At 39.8% G+C, this 21,224-nt stretch overlaps 1 protein-coding gene across 1 annotated transcript in view; it reads left to right on the top strand.

Moving 5' to 3' along the window:
* COL4A4 (collagen type IV alpha 4 chain) overlaps positions 1–17,933 on the top strand; it is a 65,390-nt gene extending 47,457 nt beyond the window's left edge. The window contains 13 exon segments of the mRNA XM_040567400.1: positions 3,228–3,299; positions 4,075–4,203; positions 5,627–5,687; positions 5,689–5,732; positions 6,554–6,734; positions 7,383–7,480; positions 7,800–7,808; positions 8,711–8,779; positions 8,782–8,841; positions 10,218–10,334; positions 11,227–11,415; positions 13,095–13,381; positions 14,104–17,933. Coding sequence (XP_040423334.1) covers positions 3,228–3,299; positions 4,075–4,203; positions 5,627–5,687; positions 5,689–5,732; positions 6,554–6,734; positions 7,383–7,480; positions 7,800–7,808; positions 8,711–8,779; positions 8,782–8,841; positions 10,218–10,334; positions 11,227–11,415; positions 13,095–13,381; positions 14,104–14,367 — 1,580 coding nt within the window. The 3' untranslated portion in view covers positions 14,368–17,933.
* Positions 17,934–21,224: the final 3,291 nt, after the last annotated feature.

Genomic DNA, 21,224 nt, shown 5'->3' on the forward strand with positions numbered 1-21,224 from the left:
TGTAACAAAGGCAGAAATCTGCAATGACAGGGATGTCTAAATTGAGAGAGAAAAATTTGTTCTGCTGAAAACTTCTTAGTAAAAAGATGGACTCATTCCATCTTGCCATGAGCGGTCAGCCACTTCTCTATTACACAGAAGTTATCCCAAGTCCCACGAAGGAAACATAACAAATTAACACGTGCTGCAGAGGGAAAAGTTCTGTTCCAAATAGAAATTCATTAGAGACCAAGTGGCTTGCCTGCCTTAGGATCCTGTATATTACCAGCCAAGTTGAAAAGAAGGTTAACAACCCTGAAATTATACTCAGTAATGAAAACTGAATAGAATTAGTATTCCAGGTCTACTGGAGAATATATCATATGCTGTTTTTAATAAATAATGTAGCTACCATTAGATGTGAAATTGTTAATTGGCTGTTCCTTGTTAAGGACACAGCCTTGTTAGTCTAATTGCTTCTCATTACATTAAATGTCTCGTGCCTGAAGAACTTATAGATTAAAAAATGTAGTTAAAGGGCTTTTAACCAAAGCATAATCACATTTTCTGTGTTACAGAGATAGTTTTACTAGTTAAGGGCTCAGTCTGGCAAGTCTTACTTGTGTGAGTAATCCCTCATGAAGCAAGTAATATTAAGAACATCAGCATAATTACTTGTGTGAGTAAAAGCTGAATTGGGCTGTAAAAATGCAGAATAGTGGTTCATATGTAGGTCAGCCAATTCAGCTGTACCTAGAAGTATGGGACTAGAGCAATCCAAAAATCTAGAAATACAAGTGCTGATATTATAATGGATTGTTGGCAAAGGTGTCAGAAATTCCCTGGAAAGCAAGTAAACCAAGCCATCAATCTTGACTGAATAAGCTAAAGATCAAAAAAGTTTTAAATGGTGGACAGGATGCCAAATGTCATTAGTATTTCATAATCATTTTAAAATACCACTGTTAAATTCCCCAGATTGGCATGCAGCTCTCACATAAATTTGAAAATGGGAACATCCCCAAGACACAAGCTGACTACAGAAAGCAGGACTGAAACTTAAGAAACTTAAGAGCAGTGAATTAAGGGCACAGAAGATACTACAGGTTGGGTTAGTAGTATCCCATACTATAAAAGGGTATTGCAGAGTATATTATCAATGTGTTACAGGATTTCAAACAACCTTTTGGATTTATATTTTTCTAGACCAGTGTTTGTTGTTGGCTGTTTTTGTTTGTTTTTTAGTTGTGGGTTTTGTTTTTTTTTTTGGTTGGCTGGTTTGGTTTCCATTCCTTTGTTATATTTTAACAAAATAATTCTGCAATTTTTCTGAGAATAAAGCTCCAAGATTTATTTTATTATTTATTAAAGAACCTTAGTGACCTTTTATTTTTCCTTTCTCAGAAGACCCCGTCTTTGAACTAAGGATGTTTAAAGTCGGCAGGTGAACCATTTGATAAAGGGCATTCCTGTTACTGTTCCTGTGGCAGTTCATCCCTGCCAAATTTGACCAGCTTAGAAACAAATGAAAAAAATAATTCCATTCATATGTGCACAGTACAGCAATAAATTCTTCTATGATTCATGCACTGGATAAACAGAAGATTTGGGTGCTGCAGGACATGCTGGGATCGAGCACAGGAACTGAAACAGAGAACCTACATCTATTCTAGGAAATGGCTAGACAGGGAAAAGAGAAATAATTCATAACTGTGGAGAAAAATGCTGGAACTGGACTGGGAAACATACATCATAGGGAGAGGAACTGGCAGAAGAAGGAAATTAGAGATAAGCAGCAAAGGTGGAAAAAGACAGGAACAAGCACTGTCAGTATTGTTCCATTTCTTGCAGATCACTATCTGCTCTAGTCTGTCCTACTCTGGCAGGAGAAATGTCACAATGTCACAACTCTATTCCTCTGTCTGAAATCTTTGAAACCTGTTGCCAAGTGACCCATTGTTTTTGTCAAATCTGGTCCTATCACCAGGTGCAGCCTTAGCATGAGTAACAGATCCAAATATTGCATTCTCATTTCCCGGGCAAACATCCAACTGATAGGGCCCCCATCTTGCCTCCCCAGTTTTAAACAAAAAGCAAAGTATGAGAAAACACTAAAAAAGATTGCAGTATTCAGCACTTTTAAGATAGAAACCATAAAAATACAATTGATTTCACCCTGCATTTTGTAATTTGTGATTGCTCCAGTTTTAAATTGTAGCTGAATGCTGAATTCTGGTTTTGCCTGGACAGGAGCACCATAACATAATTTATTTATTTCTCAAGAAACAAAACCATAATAATCAGGCTGAGAGAGGATTTTTAATCGGACTTTTTGACTCAATTCTAGAATATTTGTAATAAACCGTGCAAATAACTACTGCAAAAAAAAATATCTCAGATTAGTTCCAAAAGATAAGGAAAAACGGAAGTAGATTTTTTTTTTATTTTATTTTTAAGCAATTTTCAGAAAAGCTCAGATGATAAAGCAGAAAATTATTTTCAGCTAGCACAAACACTCAGTTTATGATCTGGTCATCTAAGTGAACATTGCTAGCAACAAAGCTGCTATCACCTGTCAAGATCAACCTTAAAGACGTATTTTCAAAGACTTTCTGCTGTGAGCTGAAGAATTTTTGTAGCAGAATGATGCAAAACAGCATAGTTCCTTTATGAAATCTGCAGGACCAGGAAAAATAAGAAGACAGGTGAAAATTTTGCTTCTTTCTAGTGCAGCTATATAAATTGCATTTGCATTTATCTTCATGTAAAGAAACCGTAAAAGAAGTTCCATTTTTCCACGTAATTTTATGTAGAATCTTCATTCTAGTCTCCAGGTTATTACAGGGTTATGCAGTGATAAAACGACTAACATTGGACTAGGTAATCACAGGCAGCAGTAGTACTCTCCTAGCCGCAACCATGAGGTTCAGCATAGAGTAAATCAGCCCACGGTGAGCTTCCTGCTGCTAGCTGCAATGTAGAAATACCTAAAGGTTTAAAGTGTATGCTTTCTGGTTACTTTGAAACGAAACTGTATTATGATTGCTATTTTTCAGGTTTTCCACACTTTCCTTTTCAAGATGGCAGCACCCAGGTACAATGTGATCTCTTCAGTACAAATAGGAATCAAACTCAGCAGTGTCCTGCCTTGATCCACAGTGCATTGTCAACAAAAAAGTGTTGTAATTTTTAATTGCAGCTTTAAAGAATTATTTTGGGCACTCATTCATGCCTGCAATACGTCTTAGGTCTTCCTGGACTGCCTGGACTGGATGGCTTGGACGGACTAAGAGGTCAAAAAGGTTCTGCAGGAGCTCCAGGTAACGAATGGAAACTGCCTTGAGGAACAGAAAATACATTCTTGAATGAGTAAATGCACAATAAATAATGCATATTACTTGATATTTGCCTTGCCCAGAAGAGATCATTAAGGCTCAAACTAACCTTTCAAACAGAATCTAAAGTGTGCCTAATGACAAACCTGTAGTTATTTGTGAAGAAAACTTTAAAACTTCCATTACTCACATAGTTTTGTTGGAAACCTTTCAAAGCTATTTATACAATGAAAATGTTCAGTGCAGGTTTTTTTTTTTTTTTAACATGTATAAGGTAAACTACACACTTGAAAGGAGACATGAAATCCCAGCCCCATTAAAGTCATGAGATTTGTAGTGCAAACTTCAGAGGAACCAGTTTTTCACTCATGCTGATCTATTTGCAGCTTTCAAAAGGTGCTTTTGAAGCAGTATTTAAAAAACAGAGTGCTCACCATCTATCAAGAGATTACAAATTTATACTGCTAGAAAAGTAAATTTAGGACCCTACAATCAGTTTACATTTCTAATTATAGGCAATAATGACACTCTATAAAATAAACCCTGAAGAAGAGCCCTAAAGCAGAGATTACATTCTTCAAAAGAGATGACTAAGGGCGATACTCAACAGAACTCTATCCAGCTTCCAAGGGAAATCCAAAAGAAAACAGTGCTAGGCAACCCTTGCAAGGAGGAACACCTACAGCTGGTATTTCTATCCTGCAGATCTGTATTTGTACTCACTGTAGACATTATGTACATAATTGTTTTCCTATAAAGGGTCAAAGTGAAACAGGGCGCCCAGGATACTCAGGAGAACTTGGACCGAAAGGTGACAGAGGTGAAACTGGATGGCCTGGTGTTTCTATTCCAGGCGCCCCTGGAGAAAGGGGATTCCCAGGATTCCCAGGTAAGAGAAGGGTTTCTCCTCGGTGATGCTCTGCAGAACTGAAGTAAAGTTCATAAAGGCTCTTCCCCAGGTTAGTATCAACGTGAATATATGCACAGGAGATTTGCTCACTGAAATCATTCCTATTGCAAACATTTATGTTACCAGAGAGGAAAGAATGGGAATAGAAAATGACTTGGACAGACTCAGGGAACTGCTAGGTGGAGTTGCCTCTTGGGAAAAAAGTACCTAAAGAAAGAGTACAGTAGAGCTGGTAATCACAGATATACAGTAACTCAACTATTCCAATGTAAATGCAAGATGGAAACTATATCACAAGACTGCTAAGATTATTCAAGAGCCTTGGTGATGTAGGAATTGCACAGAAATAGGAAAAAATTGTGAGACATATTCAAAACCCAGCTGGACACAGTCTGTGCAAGCTGTTCTAACTGACCCTGCTCTGAGGAGGGAGTTGGACTAGAAAGTTTCCAGAGGCCTATTCCAGCGGCAGCAATTCTGTGGTTAGAAACAACTTTACTTTTACTCTATCAAACCTTGCTACAGGAGGTCATGTAACAGGGAAAAAAATCTAGCTGAGATGAACTCTGGTGAAGTGAATTATTTTAAGATGAACCACAGTTTTCTCAATTCAGTTAGCTACTAGTTTGTGAACTGAATGATGTGGTTGAGAAAAAAAAAGAGAAGTTTTATTCCAAGAGGTACTAACGTTGCTTGAGATAGGATGGTCAAGACCTCCCATGGCATACTGTGTGTCCAGCGTGACAATTAGGGAGAACTCACTAGAGAGTAAATGGACGGGTGGAGTTGGAACAAGCCTAAAGAAACCTAGATTTGTTTTCTTTAGAAAAGAGAAGGCAGCAGAGTTGCACACATGCTAAACACCTTCCAGTATTCAGAAACGTTACCCAGAGGATGGTAACCGATAACTTTTCTTGCCTGTCACACGTAAGGACACTAACATCTTAATTTGCAAAAATCCAGATTACACGTCAAAAAAAAATACATTTAAGGCTATAAAGTTCATCTTGTTCACTAAGGTTTTAGGAAATGACTGAACTCACTTTTCTTAGGAAGTCTGTGACTACTTATCCAGCCTCAGGTTGAATAATTTTCTAGACCTCTATTGCCTTACATTTTTACCATTTCTTTGATTGCTAGAACTCAAGAGTTTATTTGTGGCAATATGTCCCATGTGTAATGATGCATTATTTAGTCTAAGTAGATTTAATAGAAACAAAGTTTGAGAAGATAAATATTTTCACTTATTGTCTTCCCAATCACTGGTACATTCAGTACGCAAGTGAGAGCATACATTACCCTCCGTCCATGACATCATGTCATCGTTCTTTGGTTAGTAACTTACCTTTAAGAAAAACAAATTTACTGTTTTTGTTTATGTTTATTTTATGTGATCCCTTAGGTATAAGAGGGCCTGTTGGACCTGCTGGACCTATGGGAAGATCTCCCAGTAGTGCCCCTCCGTCTTCCAGGTGATCAGGGACCACCTGGTTTAGATGGCATCAGAGGTATGTAAAAAGAAAAATTCAATTTTGTTCATGTAAAAATCCCTAAGGCTGTTAGAAGTCAGGTAGGTTTGCTGCCTGTGGAACAACATTTAAAAGCACATGGGAAACAAACCAATCAATCCTGCAGTAAATAAACAGAAGTGAACACTGGATAGATAGATCACCAGAACAAGGATAAATTCGTGTACCTCCAGATTCACTTTCTGGCCTCTATGGTAATTCTGTACAAGTCCTGTTGCTACAGCAGGTCTTTGATTTCCACAGAAACAACAGAAAAAAGATTACTGACCTTTCTTGATAGCAAAAAGCATAAAACACATTGTCCATAGACCTGCCGTTGTTTGTAAACCCACAAAAGCTTTCAATCAAAATATAGCCCTGAGAAAGCTAAAACTGGCAACCCTTTGTAAGGATTTATATAGACCTTACTTCCTCTTTCTGTAGACGCTGGTCCTCAAATGGAGCGTTTTTAGTTTTTCTGACTCATTCCTTACCCAGACCAAAAACTTCCTGTTGGATAATAAGGGTGGAGATTGGAAGGGTAAGCAACACTATAATAAACAGAGAAACAGTGTCTCAGTGCAGGTAACAGCTTGCCACCTTTTGTTTGCACAGAATCTACACGTTTGGGAGCTATTCATATTATGCTTTCTTTACAGTGCCTTAGAGAAAGGCTAATGCTAATATGGCCAAAAACATGCAAGGGTTTGTCCTATGTCCCAGTGGAAAAAACCTGATAGACAGTAATGAAACATGACTATTTTAGATGTTTATTATTTGTGCATTAAGAACTTTTTTTTAATTATTATTTTTTACTGTAGGTCAGCCTGGGAATCCTGGTCCTCCTGGAGAGACCATCTTTGTGCAAGGAGATCCAGGCGACATTGGTATTCAAGGGGCACCAGGTATTTCTGGGCAGCGAGGGCAGCAAGGAGCCAGAGGTCCTCCAGGGAACCAAGGAAGAGAAGGCCCAAAGGGTATGATCAGAGATGTTTTTAACTAGTACATGCACTTAGGCCCAGCCTTGTGCAACTGAACCTCATGCACAGGGATTGCTGTTGGACAGTCTGCTGTAGCCTGATGGAAAGGGTACACTAGACATTTCTTAGCTCTGTCCTTTTACCTACAGATACAACAGGGCTGCAGAAGAAGGTCAGAGTAGCCAGGTTTGTATGTACTGCTTCCAACAAATATTGGAAGAGTACCAGACCAACCTGAGATTCTGAAGTAAAACTATAATGTGATTATTCTAGATAAAGTAAACCTTGTCCTGTCTACAGTGGCCTTGAGGAACCGTGGAAGCTGCAGATGTATTTGAAGTAGGTGTCTCATATCTGCCCCATATCAGTAGTTTGCAGCTTTCAACAGATTCCTTAGTTTGAAAACAGGGATCTGAATGCTGCTTCCTCCACACTGTACAGTAGCCTTACCTACACAAATCCAGTCTAATCTCAGCAAAAAGAAAAGTCAATTTTAGTTCAGTTCAAGACTAAGAAGAGATGTGAAAAGGTGCATTTCGTTTTGCAAGACAGAGTTCAGCTGTCTCAAGCATTTTTTTTTGTTGTTACTCAAGCAGTCAGACTTCATCTTATTTATGTGTTCACCTTCTTGGAAGGCAACTGCACAATTGTATAATTGTTTTCTTTCCAGGTCCTATGGAATCCACGGCCCACAGGGTCCACCTGGTGCTGTAGGACACCCAGGAGACCAAGGTTTCCAAGGGAAACCTGGTCCTAAAGGTCCCACAGGTACTTACGAGTTTTGTTGCTCATTATCATTCAGTTGTAATGATGATATTTGTATATAAAACAATCTTACTAATGTTTACTTGCATACAAAAAATTCAAGCAAACTTGGAAAAAAATCTAAATTGATTTTCTCATTTGAGCTGTGTAAGGATTTCTGAACTATGTATTTATATACTCACATATGTAGTTTATATATTTATCACCTCATATAATTGGTTTTAGTTCTCATTGATTCTCTACTCTAATTTCTATGTCTGAAACTTGTTTCCTCTTACACCACAATGGCTGCAATCTACTGTCCATTTTTCACATCCTTCAGGTTTCATTGGTAAGTTGATGACTATTGATTATTGTTCATCTGGTCTTCCTTATGTATAGATGTATTATGCTCGTATTAGAAGGTGGTCTTGGCTTGGCTGTTAGGAATAGTAGATAATGCCACAACGACATAGTGCTAAGAGATTTTTCACATAAATAGCTAGTGCTTCCAAGCAGACCAATATCATAATAATGCTACATTGAGAAGAAGTCTTGTGCTAAGATGTCAATTAGACATGCAGAATATCTTTATCTCAATTTATCACTTCTGTTGTTGTTGTCACACCAGATAATTTCTAACCAAAAGTTGATAAAAGCTTGAAAGTTGATAAAAGCTTGAATCCTACCCTGGGTTAGTACAGACACTGAGCTCTTAATCTGACTGACATGATTCTGACTTTGCTCAAAAATATAAATAGCCAATAGCTCCTGGTAACTTTCAACACAAGAGTGGCAATTCTTCGTTATCATTTTAAATGGGCACTGTAGGTTAGAAGAGTTAGCTCCTTTCCTTTGGCCTGCTTGTTGAGGTTTTACAGCCACAGCAGAAGCAAGTACTGTAAATCACATCTGCTAAGGTGTTGGAGCTAAAGTTGGGTAGACTTTATGCTTTAACTCAAATCAATTTGGGGCACATTAAGACAGAAACTGTACACCAAATATTTGAAACATGCCAGTTAGCATATGCTTGGTAACACATGCTTGCCATGCTGTTAAATGCTGTTCTTAAAGACCAAGAGTAAAAATTAAAAGCAGTGAAACTCAATAACTCGAGGTTTTAAAATATTAAAGTATACGCTTGAATACCAGAAACAACTAACATGTATGTTTAGTTTTTCACACGGGAGCTATTACCCGTTGTTGTTGTTGTTACTATTTTAATCTAATTTACTTTCCTATTATATACAACAGGTGACCCTGGTGAACCAGGAAGAGTAGATGACTCATGCCCTACAATTCCAGGACCTCCCGGGGAAGTGGGACAAGAGGAGATGATGGCTCTATAGGATTATCAGGGCCAATAGGTCACCCTGGACCCCAAGGTAAGCTTGTTTTTGAAGTCTGGATGTCTATTTCAGCCATTTAGACAAGGAATTGCAAAGGGTCGGTGTCTGTTCCTTCTCTGTCTTTTACCCTGTCATCTCTTCCCTTTAAATTAATGGTCCCCAGAAATACACAGTGTGCTGGTTAATGCTGAGGGTGATAGACAATATGGCTAAACCAGGCTACCTGAGCCTGCCAGCATTCTCTTTTCCTAGGCCAGGGAGGGCAAAAGCATCATGCACAGTTCAGAAAAAGAAATTCTTCAGATGGTGTTTTTCCTTTTGCCAATGAATGAAAAGTAATGCTTCAAATGCTCTCCATGGTTTAGTATTAACTGGTAGTTTGGCCCAGACAGGTTATATTTGAAAGATTGGTTAGCATAGCTTTATGAAAGTCCTAAAAAGATACTGAAGTCAGAAGCTGCTATGTCTCTGTTAGAATATGAAAAATTGTAGCAAAAGAAAACTGTCCAAGGATCTCAGAAAGAAGTAATGAAAGACTGACAACTGAAAAATTCTTCTGATAGATGAAAACGAGGGGTGATGAATCCAAAAGAGTTGTCATCTTCAGAAAAACATCATAGCATATCATCATAGTGTCTTCAGTTCAGACAGTGAAACCCTTCTATCGTTTTAGACATTTCTTACTCGGTGAAGTTTGCTGTGGTGACTATACTAAGTATAACAGTATCTGGCAAGTGTAATTTAGATTGTGTTTAAAGTAGCCAGTGAGCAGAACCATCCCTGTCTGTGCACCCTGTATGAGATACTTATTACTGTCATGACCACACTTCATTAGCATTACCTGCTAATGTATATAAATGTTTGGATATGTGAGGAATATAAAAGGTGAGGCTATAAAGAACCTAAAATGCCTTTATCCTTTCCCACTGGATATAGTCCAAATCAGCTGTCCCTCTCTGTTTTGTAAATACTTTAATACATGCAGTGCTTCACAGTAAGTTCAGTACATTTAAAGACTTAGTTGAACTGAGTCCTAAAAGATGAAGGCCTGCCATCGGAGGTAGCACATTACGTGGTACAGATACTGCAGTTCTGCAGGAGGCTTGTCATTATAATGTTTGTAAATGGCTTGATTTCAGCTGTAAATCACACAAATTCCATAGAGAGAACAAAAAACCTTATCAGCAGTTGCTGTTATTGAACACCCACCTCCAAGCTACTGCTGCATTCACCAGGAGAGTCAGTTGTAAAGAGAATTCCAGCAAAAGGCAGTTCTGCTCCTCTCTGTTCCTTGAGTGTTGTTTCTTGGTGGTGTCGGTTCTGCTGACAGGCCCTGTGCGTGCCTGTGTGTGTTAGACAATATGTAAGCATTAAATACAGGCATATGAAGTGCATATTTTACACTTATCTAGGAAGAAAAGGTGAAGAAGGGTCCTGTGGCCTGCCAGGTCAAGATGGTTTACCTGGGGCACCTGGACCACCAGGTGACCAAGGGCATGTAGGAGAACAAGGATACACTGGACCACAAGGTAAGAATGGTTGCTTTTTCTTTCCTGTTTACCACCCTGGGATGGGATAAGCAGAAACTTCTTCATTTTGAAAATAACTTCACTGATGTTTTTGGGTAGTGGTGGCTCCAATTCAGAAAGCCTTCAAAGAACTCAGCAAGAGTGGCAACTCAGCAGGAGTTTGATTCCTGTCAGTGCTATTCCTACAGCTACCTACCTAATCACAGGACTTTTCTGAGGGGAGATGTGCAAGGTGCATAGACTAAGTTCTCCCTGCTCTCTCAATTGGATGCATTCACTTCTAGCCTAAGATATCATGACACTTCTTTCCCCTCTCAGTTCAAGCACTGATTGTGACATTTGTGACTGATACCATGACACAAAAATGCCCCTGAAAGAAAATTTCTCTCTGCAGCCATCTCTCATGCATGCCATATATCAACAGGTATGCAATTCTGAGTCAAGACTAATGGTGCAATTGTCCAAGTAATTAAAATTGTATTTCAGCTGTGGCTGCCATTTAATAATCTATTGATTTAACATGTGAAAAAGGCATTGACTGTTACTGCAGGATTCAAATCCAGTCCAAAGTCATCCCTGTGAGTAAGTCTGGGAAATCATTGCCCACCTCAGATCATTTCTTAATGGGTGAATATCCATGCAGCACAGGACAGAGGCACAACAGAAAAGCCAGCTGTGAAGCATTCAGTGGCAATTTAATTCATTTCTCTCCAATAAGAAACATAACATGAGTCTACCAGTGTCTTTATTGCCAATGACAACCTCCAAAGTTGTATTAGATTCAGTCAGGACCCCCTTGTTGAAAGCTGAAATACAGTAAAAGATAATGTTCCCACCATCTACGTGTTCATACAAGCAAATTATTTTACCTTTTCCTCCTGTGTACTCTAAGGTCCACCTGGCCAGACTGGTATCCCAGGACCACCAGGCCCCCAGGTTAGATCTTCAAGTGGATTCTTGCTTGTCCTTCACAGTCAGTCAGACAGAGAACCGCTCTGTCCACAGGGAATGCCAAAGTTATGGACGGGCTATAGTCTGCTGTACCTGGAAGGACAAGAAAAAGCTCACAATCAAGATCTTGGTATGTATTGCAGTATAATTGTAATTGCCCTCTGGTCAAGGTCTAATGTGGTGTGATCTACACAATTAAAGACAAGTCAAATGTAGCACAGTAAGTAATCATCAATCACTTATTTGCTAAAGACTCAAAACTAATTTCCAAAGTCAGTGTTGGTTTGCCTCACACACCATGGCTAGTCATTTGGGGCTGTCTTTGAACTCATTGGAGAGATTCTTTTAGATCAGGAATCTCATTTGGCACTTCAAAATAACTCCCCGGAGGATCTTGCTCCCTTTTACTGTATAGGCATCTTGGAAAAAATAGCTGCTTAGGTTAGATGGCTGGATGGCAGAAGTAAGCTTTACAAATAAAATTTTGCATCATATACAGCAGAATGAGGTGCTTTTGAGTGTAAAAATCCAATTTTTTTCTTTTTTTGGAAAAAGAATTTCTCCCAAAGATAACTCCTCCTGGTGTCTTGGATTATTTCTTCTACATATACAATTCTGACTACAGTTAACAATCTATAATAAGTGGCCTGGCTTGCAGCCTGAAAAACTCATTGGCTGCAGTTTGCATAGAAGTAATTTCCTAAATTGTCATCTTGTTATGCAAGAGGTAGAGAAATCTACTAGGAGGAAAGATCGATGACCTAATTAGCTTGACAAAAAAAGTTTTCAAAAGAATAAGAAAAAACATTTTTAGTACAGCAGTGTCATTCTGAAATATTTTCCCTAGTATGTGTTTGGCATTCCCCAGGATAACCACACTTGGTAACGGAATGCCTTATAACAATAGTGAAAATAAGAGCCAAATAAAAGTCCATGGTCCCTGTGACCAGTGTATTATTGTTGCAGGCATTTTCCTTATTCAGGTTACTCCAGATCCCATATATTATTGCTATGGAATATTATCAGTGATAAACAAAATTGACTTCTCTATGTCACTTGTCCTTAAAGATCACTTCAGGATTTGGGAGCATTGCAGAAATAATGCATCGTGCCCAAAGTTCAGGGCAGATCATATATGAAATTATTATTATTGTTAATTAAATAGGTCATTATGAAACTTTTCTTAATTCAATTCTGGAGGAAGAACTTCACTTCTGAAGTACACACAAATCACTTGTCAATTCCCACAGATGTCTGTCTGATGAGGATTTTGCAGGAGTGGCTCTAAAGTCCCTCAGTCCATTTATTTCACTCAGAGTCTGTGAAACCTTTCTGGAATGCAGCGGGAACAGCTGCTGAGATTTCAGCTTAATGCACTGGTAGCAAGGGTTTGTCATACTTTACAAAAAATTCTATTTATTGGAGTTGGCATGTGGTTTTTCACTGCTTCTAATGAGTTGTAAATAGATAATCTTTTAAACCAGCCACCACCTCCTGCCTAATTTATTTTTCAGCATTGGCACAGCTAGGATATTTGTTATGATAACTGTTTCCCGTAGTGACAAGCTGCATCATGCTTAAATACTGGATTGTGACACCACTAAACATTATTGGTCAAATTAAGGCACTGATTGGTTAAAAAAAATGCTTGCAATATAGCTAGCCATTTTTGTAAGGAACCTGGGAGGTTTAAGATACATGAATTAGATAACTCTTGCCAAGGCCTGTAGTTCTGCAGCAACATGGGCCACAAGATTATTTTCAACTTACCTGGAAAGAAGTGCAATAATTTTGTTATTATTATTTCAGGTCTAGCAGGATCTTGTCTTCCTGTATTTAATACTATGCCCTTCGCTTACTGTAATATCAACCAAGTTTGTTACTATGCCAGCCGAAATGATAAGTCTTACTGGTTGTCAAGTGCTGCTCCTTTACCAATGACGCCACTCTCTGAAGAAGAAATACAACCCTACATAAGCAGATGTGCTGTATGTGAGGCCCCAGCCCAAGCAGTAGCAGTTCACAGCCAAGATCAGTCAATTCCTCCCTGCCCCATGAACTGGAGAAGTCTTTGGATAGGATATTCTTTTTTGATGGTAAGTCTGGGCACATGAGCATATATACACTAAAGTCATAGTTTAAGCCACGTATTTCTTAACATTGCAAAGATTTTTGCATGCTTGTCATTAATGAACAATGGAATTTTCATGGACAAGGACACTTCTCAGAAAACGTCAGTAGTGTAGCAATAGGACAAGGGGTAATGGTTTTAAACTAAAAGAAGGCAGATTTAGATTAGGCATTCGGAAGAAATCCTTTACCATGAGGACGGTGAGGCGCTGGCCCAGGCTGCCCAGAGCAGCTGTGGATGCCCCGTCCGTGGCAGTGCCCAAGGCCAGGCTGGATCGGATGTGGGCAGCCTTGGTTGGTGGGAGGCATCCCTGCTCGTGGCAGGGGGGTTGGGACAGGGTGGGCTTTAAGGTCCCTTCTAACCCAAACCATTCTGCGGTTCTATGAATTAGAGGTCCAGGCCTTTTCAGCGCTGTCCTCTAGTCACATTAGAGGCAGTTCAGATTGAACCGCACCATTTAGAATCCACCTGGAATTACTGTTTTCTTCAGCTTGATAAATACCAGGGAAAGTAAGGGAGCTGGTTCCAGACTTTTGAGATTAAGATTTTCTCTGGCAAAGGAAGTTTACTCCAACCTAAGATCACCAAAGATAGTGTGATTAAAAGCAATTAAAGCAAAAAGCCAATTTAACATCATTTACCTATTTTTCATGCACAGTTATCAAGTTCTTTCGTTGTTCTTTCCAGCACACTGGATCTGGTGATCAGGGTGGTGGACAGTCCCTTATGTCACCTGGAAGTTGCTTAGAAGACTTCAGATCAGCACCATTCATTGAATGCCAGGGTCAGCGGGGAACTTGTCAGTTTTTTGCTAATGAGTACAGTTTTTGGCTAACAACAGTGATGCCTGAACTGCAGTTTGCATCAGCCCCCTTGTCAGGAACTCTTAAAGAGGGACAAGAGCAGAGGAAAAAAATCAGTAGATGTCAAGTATGCCTGAAGCATGGTTAACAAGTGAAACAAATTAACAGCTACAGCGAGACTGCATAAGGAAAAGCATGCTAAAAAGTTAAGTAGTATTTAATATGTGAATATATTTTTAAGCTGCAGATCTGTTCTTTTTGCTTGAATGGATATCTAAGATAGAAAGATGCATCTATTGAGTCTCATCCACCCTGTGCACACATCAGCAGATAGTAAAATCCAGTGTAAAGAACTTAATTTAAAAAAAAAGGAAAAAAGCTGTATTACACTGGAGTCCAGTACCATAATATTCAGGTAACAAGGTGAACTCGGAAGGCTGAATTAAGTCTGGAATACCGATGAGACGTACATGATTATGCAAAACAGTGGATTTTCTGTTAGAATTGGCATTTAGAACAGAAGGAGTATAGGTATTTATATGGCATAGTATAAATAATTATCCCTTAAAAGATGTATAAATACAGATGTGCAAACACACAAATGTCTTAAAGCCCTATAGCTGAATCTCCCAAGTTAAAGAAGCTTGCACAAGCTTTTTCTGAGGGAAGGGGAAAAAGTAATTGTTAAAATACATTCTTAACGCATAATAAAAACAATGAAGATCAAAGTCTCACTGTTGCAGTATTGAACAAAACTGTGAAAGAACTGTTAATTGAGCTTTCATAAGCAACAAAGTTGCAAATCCGTTTGACAGCAGATTATGTAAGAAAATAAAATTAGCTGAGATAATGAAGCCTTAAAAAGCAATATTTATATTTGCGATTAATTTCTAAGAGCAGTCACATTAAATTAAGCTCCAATCCAAGAAGCTGAAGAAAACAAAGCAGTTTCTAATACTAATTGAAAAGAAATTTCAGTGTGATGATAAAATGAGTGAACTCGTGTGATGAATATAAGTTTTTGGACAGTTGTCTAAACCCAAAGATAATCAATTTTTTGCCTTTTTTTTTTTGCTTTTTTTTTGGTAAATATACCACTGAAAAAACTTGTCACCTTTCAGAGTCTTATGGAATCATAGCTCTAAATGTTCTTTATTATTGAAAGCAGTGACTGTTAGAAATTCTGTAAGTTAAAGCACTGATCACCTTTTGAGATAAATAAATTCCTCTATACCTCCTTGATTCAGCTATAAAACCAGAAAAATGTACATTTAAATTACAGTGAAACTACTGAAAACTCACTGATTAAAGACTGAAAATTCACTTGTGCAGAAGGGCCACAAATGCTCCTGTTATCATTTAAACAAACCTTTTTAAACAAAAAAACTAGGATGGAATAAAATGCTTTTCCAGTACTTTTCATTTCACCGTGTTTATTAAGAGAACACAAGCAGAGGGACTTTCAAACAGATTAAGATGCACATCCTAAAGTCCTTATTCCAGGAAAACTCTCTCTGAAGCCATCACAATCAGCTGATCAGCCAGCTTCAACTTTGGATACACAAACTCAGAAAGTGGGAAAAAACAGACATTCCTGTCTCAGCCAGATGAAAATAAACCAGAGTAATTCAATTCAAGTGTAGACACATCAGGCTGCAATTCCTTTCCAACAAATCCACCCAAACCTCGTTGATCTGCTGTGCTGCTGTGGTGGTCAACTCTCCTGCTCTTTCACCTGGGAAAGGGTGAAGAGCCTTCTTGGGACACATTCCTGTATCCACCTGGCTAGGGAAACATTGCCCTTTGGGGTCCTGGCTGCCCACTGGCACAGGGCACACCTCTCAGTTCACAGCTCAGTGATCATAGCTGCATGCTCTTGCTTTCAAATCTGGCATGTCACTTTTATTTTTGAGGGACCAATCTGCAAAAGAATTTGATCCCCTCCTCCTTCAGACAGCATTCCACAGACACAAGACCAGCTTTCTGGTTTAGAAGTGAAAACCAAGGCTGCGACTCTCCAAGGTGCTGAGAAACTTCAGAGCTTATTCCTGAGAAGAAAGCAGCATGTGAAGGGTAGCTCTGTGTCCTAGTCATCTACCCCATAAGGCGCGCAAACTGGATTTCCAAAGAGGTCACCTCTAAAACCACACTGAGCTAGTGGTTTCAGCATACATTTGGTAGCAGCCGAATATCCCATTTTCCTCAGGTGATATCCTTTTTTTTTCCATGGATAAAGAGAATTCCACATTTATATCTCAGGAGATTTTCCTGGCAGTACTCACCACCTTCTCTGTTACTCATTTGTCGCCCCTTTTCAGGTCAGAGGGGCTGGAAAAGGGCACTTGTTTTTCTAGAAGTATTTACAGTGTGGTTTATGGCACTAACTGCATTTAGGTAAATAATGAAGAAATTCTTACATGCTACATTATTGAAAGTTGTGTTAATAAGATAAAGGCATAAAATGGAATGAAATTGGATTGGCTGGAGTTGGATGTAGTTCCAACTTGAAGTAGTACAAAGAAAAGTCTTAAAAACATCTGCAAGAATCAAAGACCCAATAATCTTGAACCATAGAATCATTTCGGTTGGGAAAGACCCTGAAGATAATCAAATCCAGCCATCAACCTACCACAGCCAAGTCCACCACTAACCCACGGCTGTAAGCACAATATCCACGTCTCTTAAATACCTCTGGGGATGACAACTCCACCACATTGTTGGGCAGCCTGTTCCAATGCCTAACCACCCTTTCCATTAACAAATTCTTCCCGATATCAAATCTCAACTTCCCCTTGCTGTTTCCTAGTGTTCTATCACTTGTCACCCAAGAAGAGAGACCAACACCCTTCTTGCTGCAACTTATTCCAGGTGTAGAGTGATGATGTCTCCCCTCAGCCTCCTCTTCTCCAATGAAAACGTGACAATTCCCTCGCAGGTCCTCTCTGAATGCGTTGCAGCAACTCAGCGCCCTCCCCTAGTCAGGGCCCACAGCCGAACGCAGGACTCGAGGTGCAGCCTCACCAGTGCCGAGCCCAGAGGGATGCCACCTCCCTCAGCCCGCTGCCACACTGCTTCTGGTACCAGCCAAGATGCCACTGGCCTTCTTGGCCACCTGGGCACACCGCTGGCTCATGTTTACCTGGCTGTCAGCCAGCACCCCAGGCCCTTTTCTTCCAGGTAACTTTCCAGCCCCTCTTTGCCAAGCCTACACCACTGCAAGGGGTTGTTATGGCCCAAGCATGGTGCCTGGCACCTAAATAAGCCATCTCTCTGCCATCTTGTTCTTGTTAGATTTTAAACATGATGTAAAACAATTAAGTTTTTCTATGATTTTGATGCAGTTTTTGCACATGGTAGTTAGTGTTACTATTTTCTACAGAAGCACACTATATCAGAGATGTATTTCAAGCTACTACCGACACCTTAGAATATCCAATAGCTGCCTAAGCTCCTGTGTCATGCTTAGCTAAGGCATTTGTCAAATGTGATACTAATTCAAAATGAAGTTGCAAATAAATTGCTTAATATTATAAAGCAAATAAGACAGACCAAATTATAAAGCAGCACGTACTCCTGCAATCATTTGTCCAGTGACTGTACACAGAAAATAATTAGGTAAGTTACTCATGTGGGATCTAATTATAAAATTATATGTAAAAGTGTATAGCTGAAACTATTCTTAAAACACTTATAAGGGAACACCCTTGTTCTAGTCCTTATAATCCAAATAATCCTCACGGTTGCATTCAAGTGCTTTGGATCTTGCGTAGGCCCCACAGAGAAGCAAATATTTTCCTACAGAGCACACCGATCATTAATAGCACCACAGAAAGTGATGCTGGCAATGCTCTGAGCTCACTGGCATTACAGCCATTCAGGATGACCCACCCTGGAATTAAGCCATTCACAACCCTTGAGAGACAAGGAGAGTTTTCCTTCCTGTTGCCCTAGCAAACCACGACACCCATTTGCCCATGCAGCAGAGAAGAACCTGTTAACATGGGGCCATTTTTGCTTCATTTGCTGTTTTTCACTAGGAAGGGAAAGAAATGCACAAGCCTAGTACTGAAGATGTCTTTTCAAGTGAATTTCTTCTTTTGGTGTACAGAAAGCATGCAGGCATGGGGAAACTAAAGCAAAACTGAAATCAGCTATCACTCGTTTTATCGCAATTGTGCTATATCGTAAAAATTATATTCTTTAAAGTATACTTTAAATGCATTCCATAAAGTAAAGTCTCTGTAGTGAAAGCCAGAATTGACATGCCAAACCATGTATCAGAATGAGATAACAAAAGATACTTGAACTCCACACAGAGCCTACCTGAGGCCGTTACCTCCACGAGCAGACCCCAACTTGCAGCTTCCTGCTAAGTGCAGCTCCACGGGCCTGACCAAGCTCCCCGATCGTCAGGTGCACTAGTGTCAGAAGCACCTTGATGCCTGTGGGAGCTGATCACAGACACACACAGACACGCTGCCCACGTGGGACGGGAGAAAACAGGAGGAAAAGGAGTTAGAAAACTCATGGGTCCCAGTAAAGACAGGGAAATCACTTGGTGAGTACTGTTGCAGGGTAAACAGACTCAGCTTGGGCAGTGTAAATAATTTATCACGAATCAGCTTAAAAATTTAATTACTGATTTGTGTATCAGGAAACAAGATGGCAAAGTTTGGAACACCTTTCCTCCCATTTTCCCAGGCCTAACATAATTCCAGACTTCTCTCCTGCATCCCTGTTAGTGCTGCAGGTGACATTCGGGCCTGTCAGTGAGGCAACGGGCGCCACAAAGTGCGCGGGCTCCTGGCACACAGGTGGCAGTTCCTCTCCACTGCTTCTCCTCGCTCTTCTCCTGTGCTCTGACACTGCATCTCCATGGGCTGTAGTCCTCTGGCATTGTACCTGCTCTGGCATGGATTCCTCTGCAGACCAGTCTCTTCTGGGGCGCCTGTGCTTGGTGTGGGTGCTCTGCAGGCTGCAGAGCCTGCTTTTCAGGGCTGTGCCCTATGGAGCGCCGCCTCCTCTTCCTCTGACCTTGGCGTTCTCTCTGCTGGTTTTCACTTCTACTCCCTCCTCCTCAAGTTAACAGATATCTATAGACATATCTGACAAGTTACAGATATCAATATTGCTAGAAAGCTTTCTGAGCTATTTGATTTTATTCCTTTGACCAGGCAAAATTACAATACTGAAATCTTCAGAAAAATAAAGGATGTGGAAAACAAAAAGTCAGATGAAAGATGGCACAAGGAATAGGGAACAGGCTTCCTGTACCTGATTTTATTTTAAAAAATGCCTTCAAGTGCTTTTTCCATTTGGAACAGGATTTCATTTGGACTGTGCTGTCCCCCAGTGCTGGGAGGATAAAAACTAGATGCATGTTTATGTGAAGTCCCATTGAATTCCGTAGTTTAACTATGGATGTGTGGAAGTGCCAATGAGGTTATCTTTACAGAACCTGCTCTTGGGGACAAGGCTGATGTGGGCCTGGGTCAGCAGGGCCAGCAGCACAGCTGTTCTCCCTCCTGAAAAGCTGAGAGTTTACTGGCACATGGCCGTGGCAGCAGATAAAGCTTTGTCAGCCTACCAGTTGAGAGGGAATAGGAGCAACAGCAGTCTGTCTATTCCTAGATCAGAAAAATATTTAAAGACTCATTCCCAGAACTGCACTATTATATGCAACAAATTTAGGCAGAACTGTTCCAGGAATTCTTCCAGAGTAAACTCTTAACCAAAACAACTCTTTCCTACATTGGCTCATTCGTAAGCACCAGTGCAATAGTCAAAAAAAATGTAAGTCTTCTAGTCTACGTGGGTTTTGCCTGTGTTTGGGGTAAATTTAAAAAACATGAGTGGTGCAAGTTGATGGGTATGTCTCTTACCTGTCAACCCAAGTCTTGTTTCCTTTGTTAAAAAGATGTCCCTAAAGCTTCAAAGTACACTATTAATTGAGGAAAAACTGATTCTGATCTGATTTCATGCCAATTCTTCCCAACATAGAGCTGAAGATAGCCAGTTTACAATGACCATGACATCCCTCTAGCACGGCATGAGACCACATTCACCCTCACCAATTCTTTAAGCATCGCCAAGATCCAAACTCAGGAAACAAACCGCATCCATCTGGGGAACTCTCTGGTGTTCCAGACAGACTGCTGAAAATGACATCACTTTACAGACTGAAGCCTAGCCTTGTAAGGTCTAACGCAAATAATCCCTAAATAACCTTTAATTGAATTCAGTCTGCCATACTTAAAGAAGGGCTGCAAATGAGGACTTATGTTCCAATGCCCTACATGCCCTCTGGAATCAACTGTCTGGGCAAGAAAGAAAAAAGCATTCAAGACCACAGGGAAGATTAGTCAATTAAAAAAGTAATGGGGAGCAGCTGTTTGCAAGAAAAAGGATTACTCAAAAACCAGTTGTGAAGACGAGCAGTCACACAAAGACAGAGCTGATTTGCCTCAACTCTGAGATGATAAAAACTTCCTGATAATGGTTGTGGTAAAAACTTTTTGGCAAGTGAAGCAATTGTTTCATCAAAATGGGAATCTGTTTCATGACTGGATACTATTTCAGAAATCAGCATTTAAAAAAGTCAACCTTTGAAGTTTTGCCCAACTTAACCAGCTGGAAAACTAGCCAGGTGGGGGAAAAAATCATCATAGTTCAAATAAATACTGCACTGTGTTCATACTTAAACTTTCCCCTTTTCTAGTCACTTCATCTAGATGTTCCAGAAGGTATTGGAAGTTCAATTAGAGGTGATACAAGTGTAAAGTGGAAGAACAGCTCCATGGTTCCTCAGTATAACGTAGATGGCCTTCAGCATCTAAAACTACCTCATAGCAAAACTCACCTTTTCAACCACTACGGAGTGCTTCTTGGCTGCTTCTCAAAAGACAGGTTTGAGCTCATAGTATTTAACTTACACATTTTAGTAGTTTATAGAAAGATTTGGAATAAAGGATTTGAGCCCCAAAGCTACATCATGTTCAGCTTGGT

This window comes from Cygnus olor, chromosome 9 (genome assembly GCF_009769625.2).
Source record: "Cygnus olor isolate bCygOlo1 chromosome 9, bCygOlo1.pri.v2, whole genome shotgun sequence".
Taxonomy (NCBI): Eukaryota; Metazoa; Chordata; class Aves; order Anseriformes; family Anatidae; genus Cygnus; species Cygnus olor.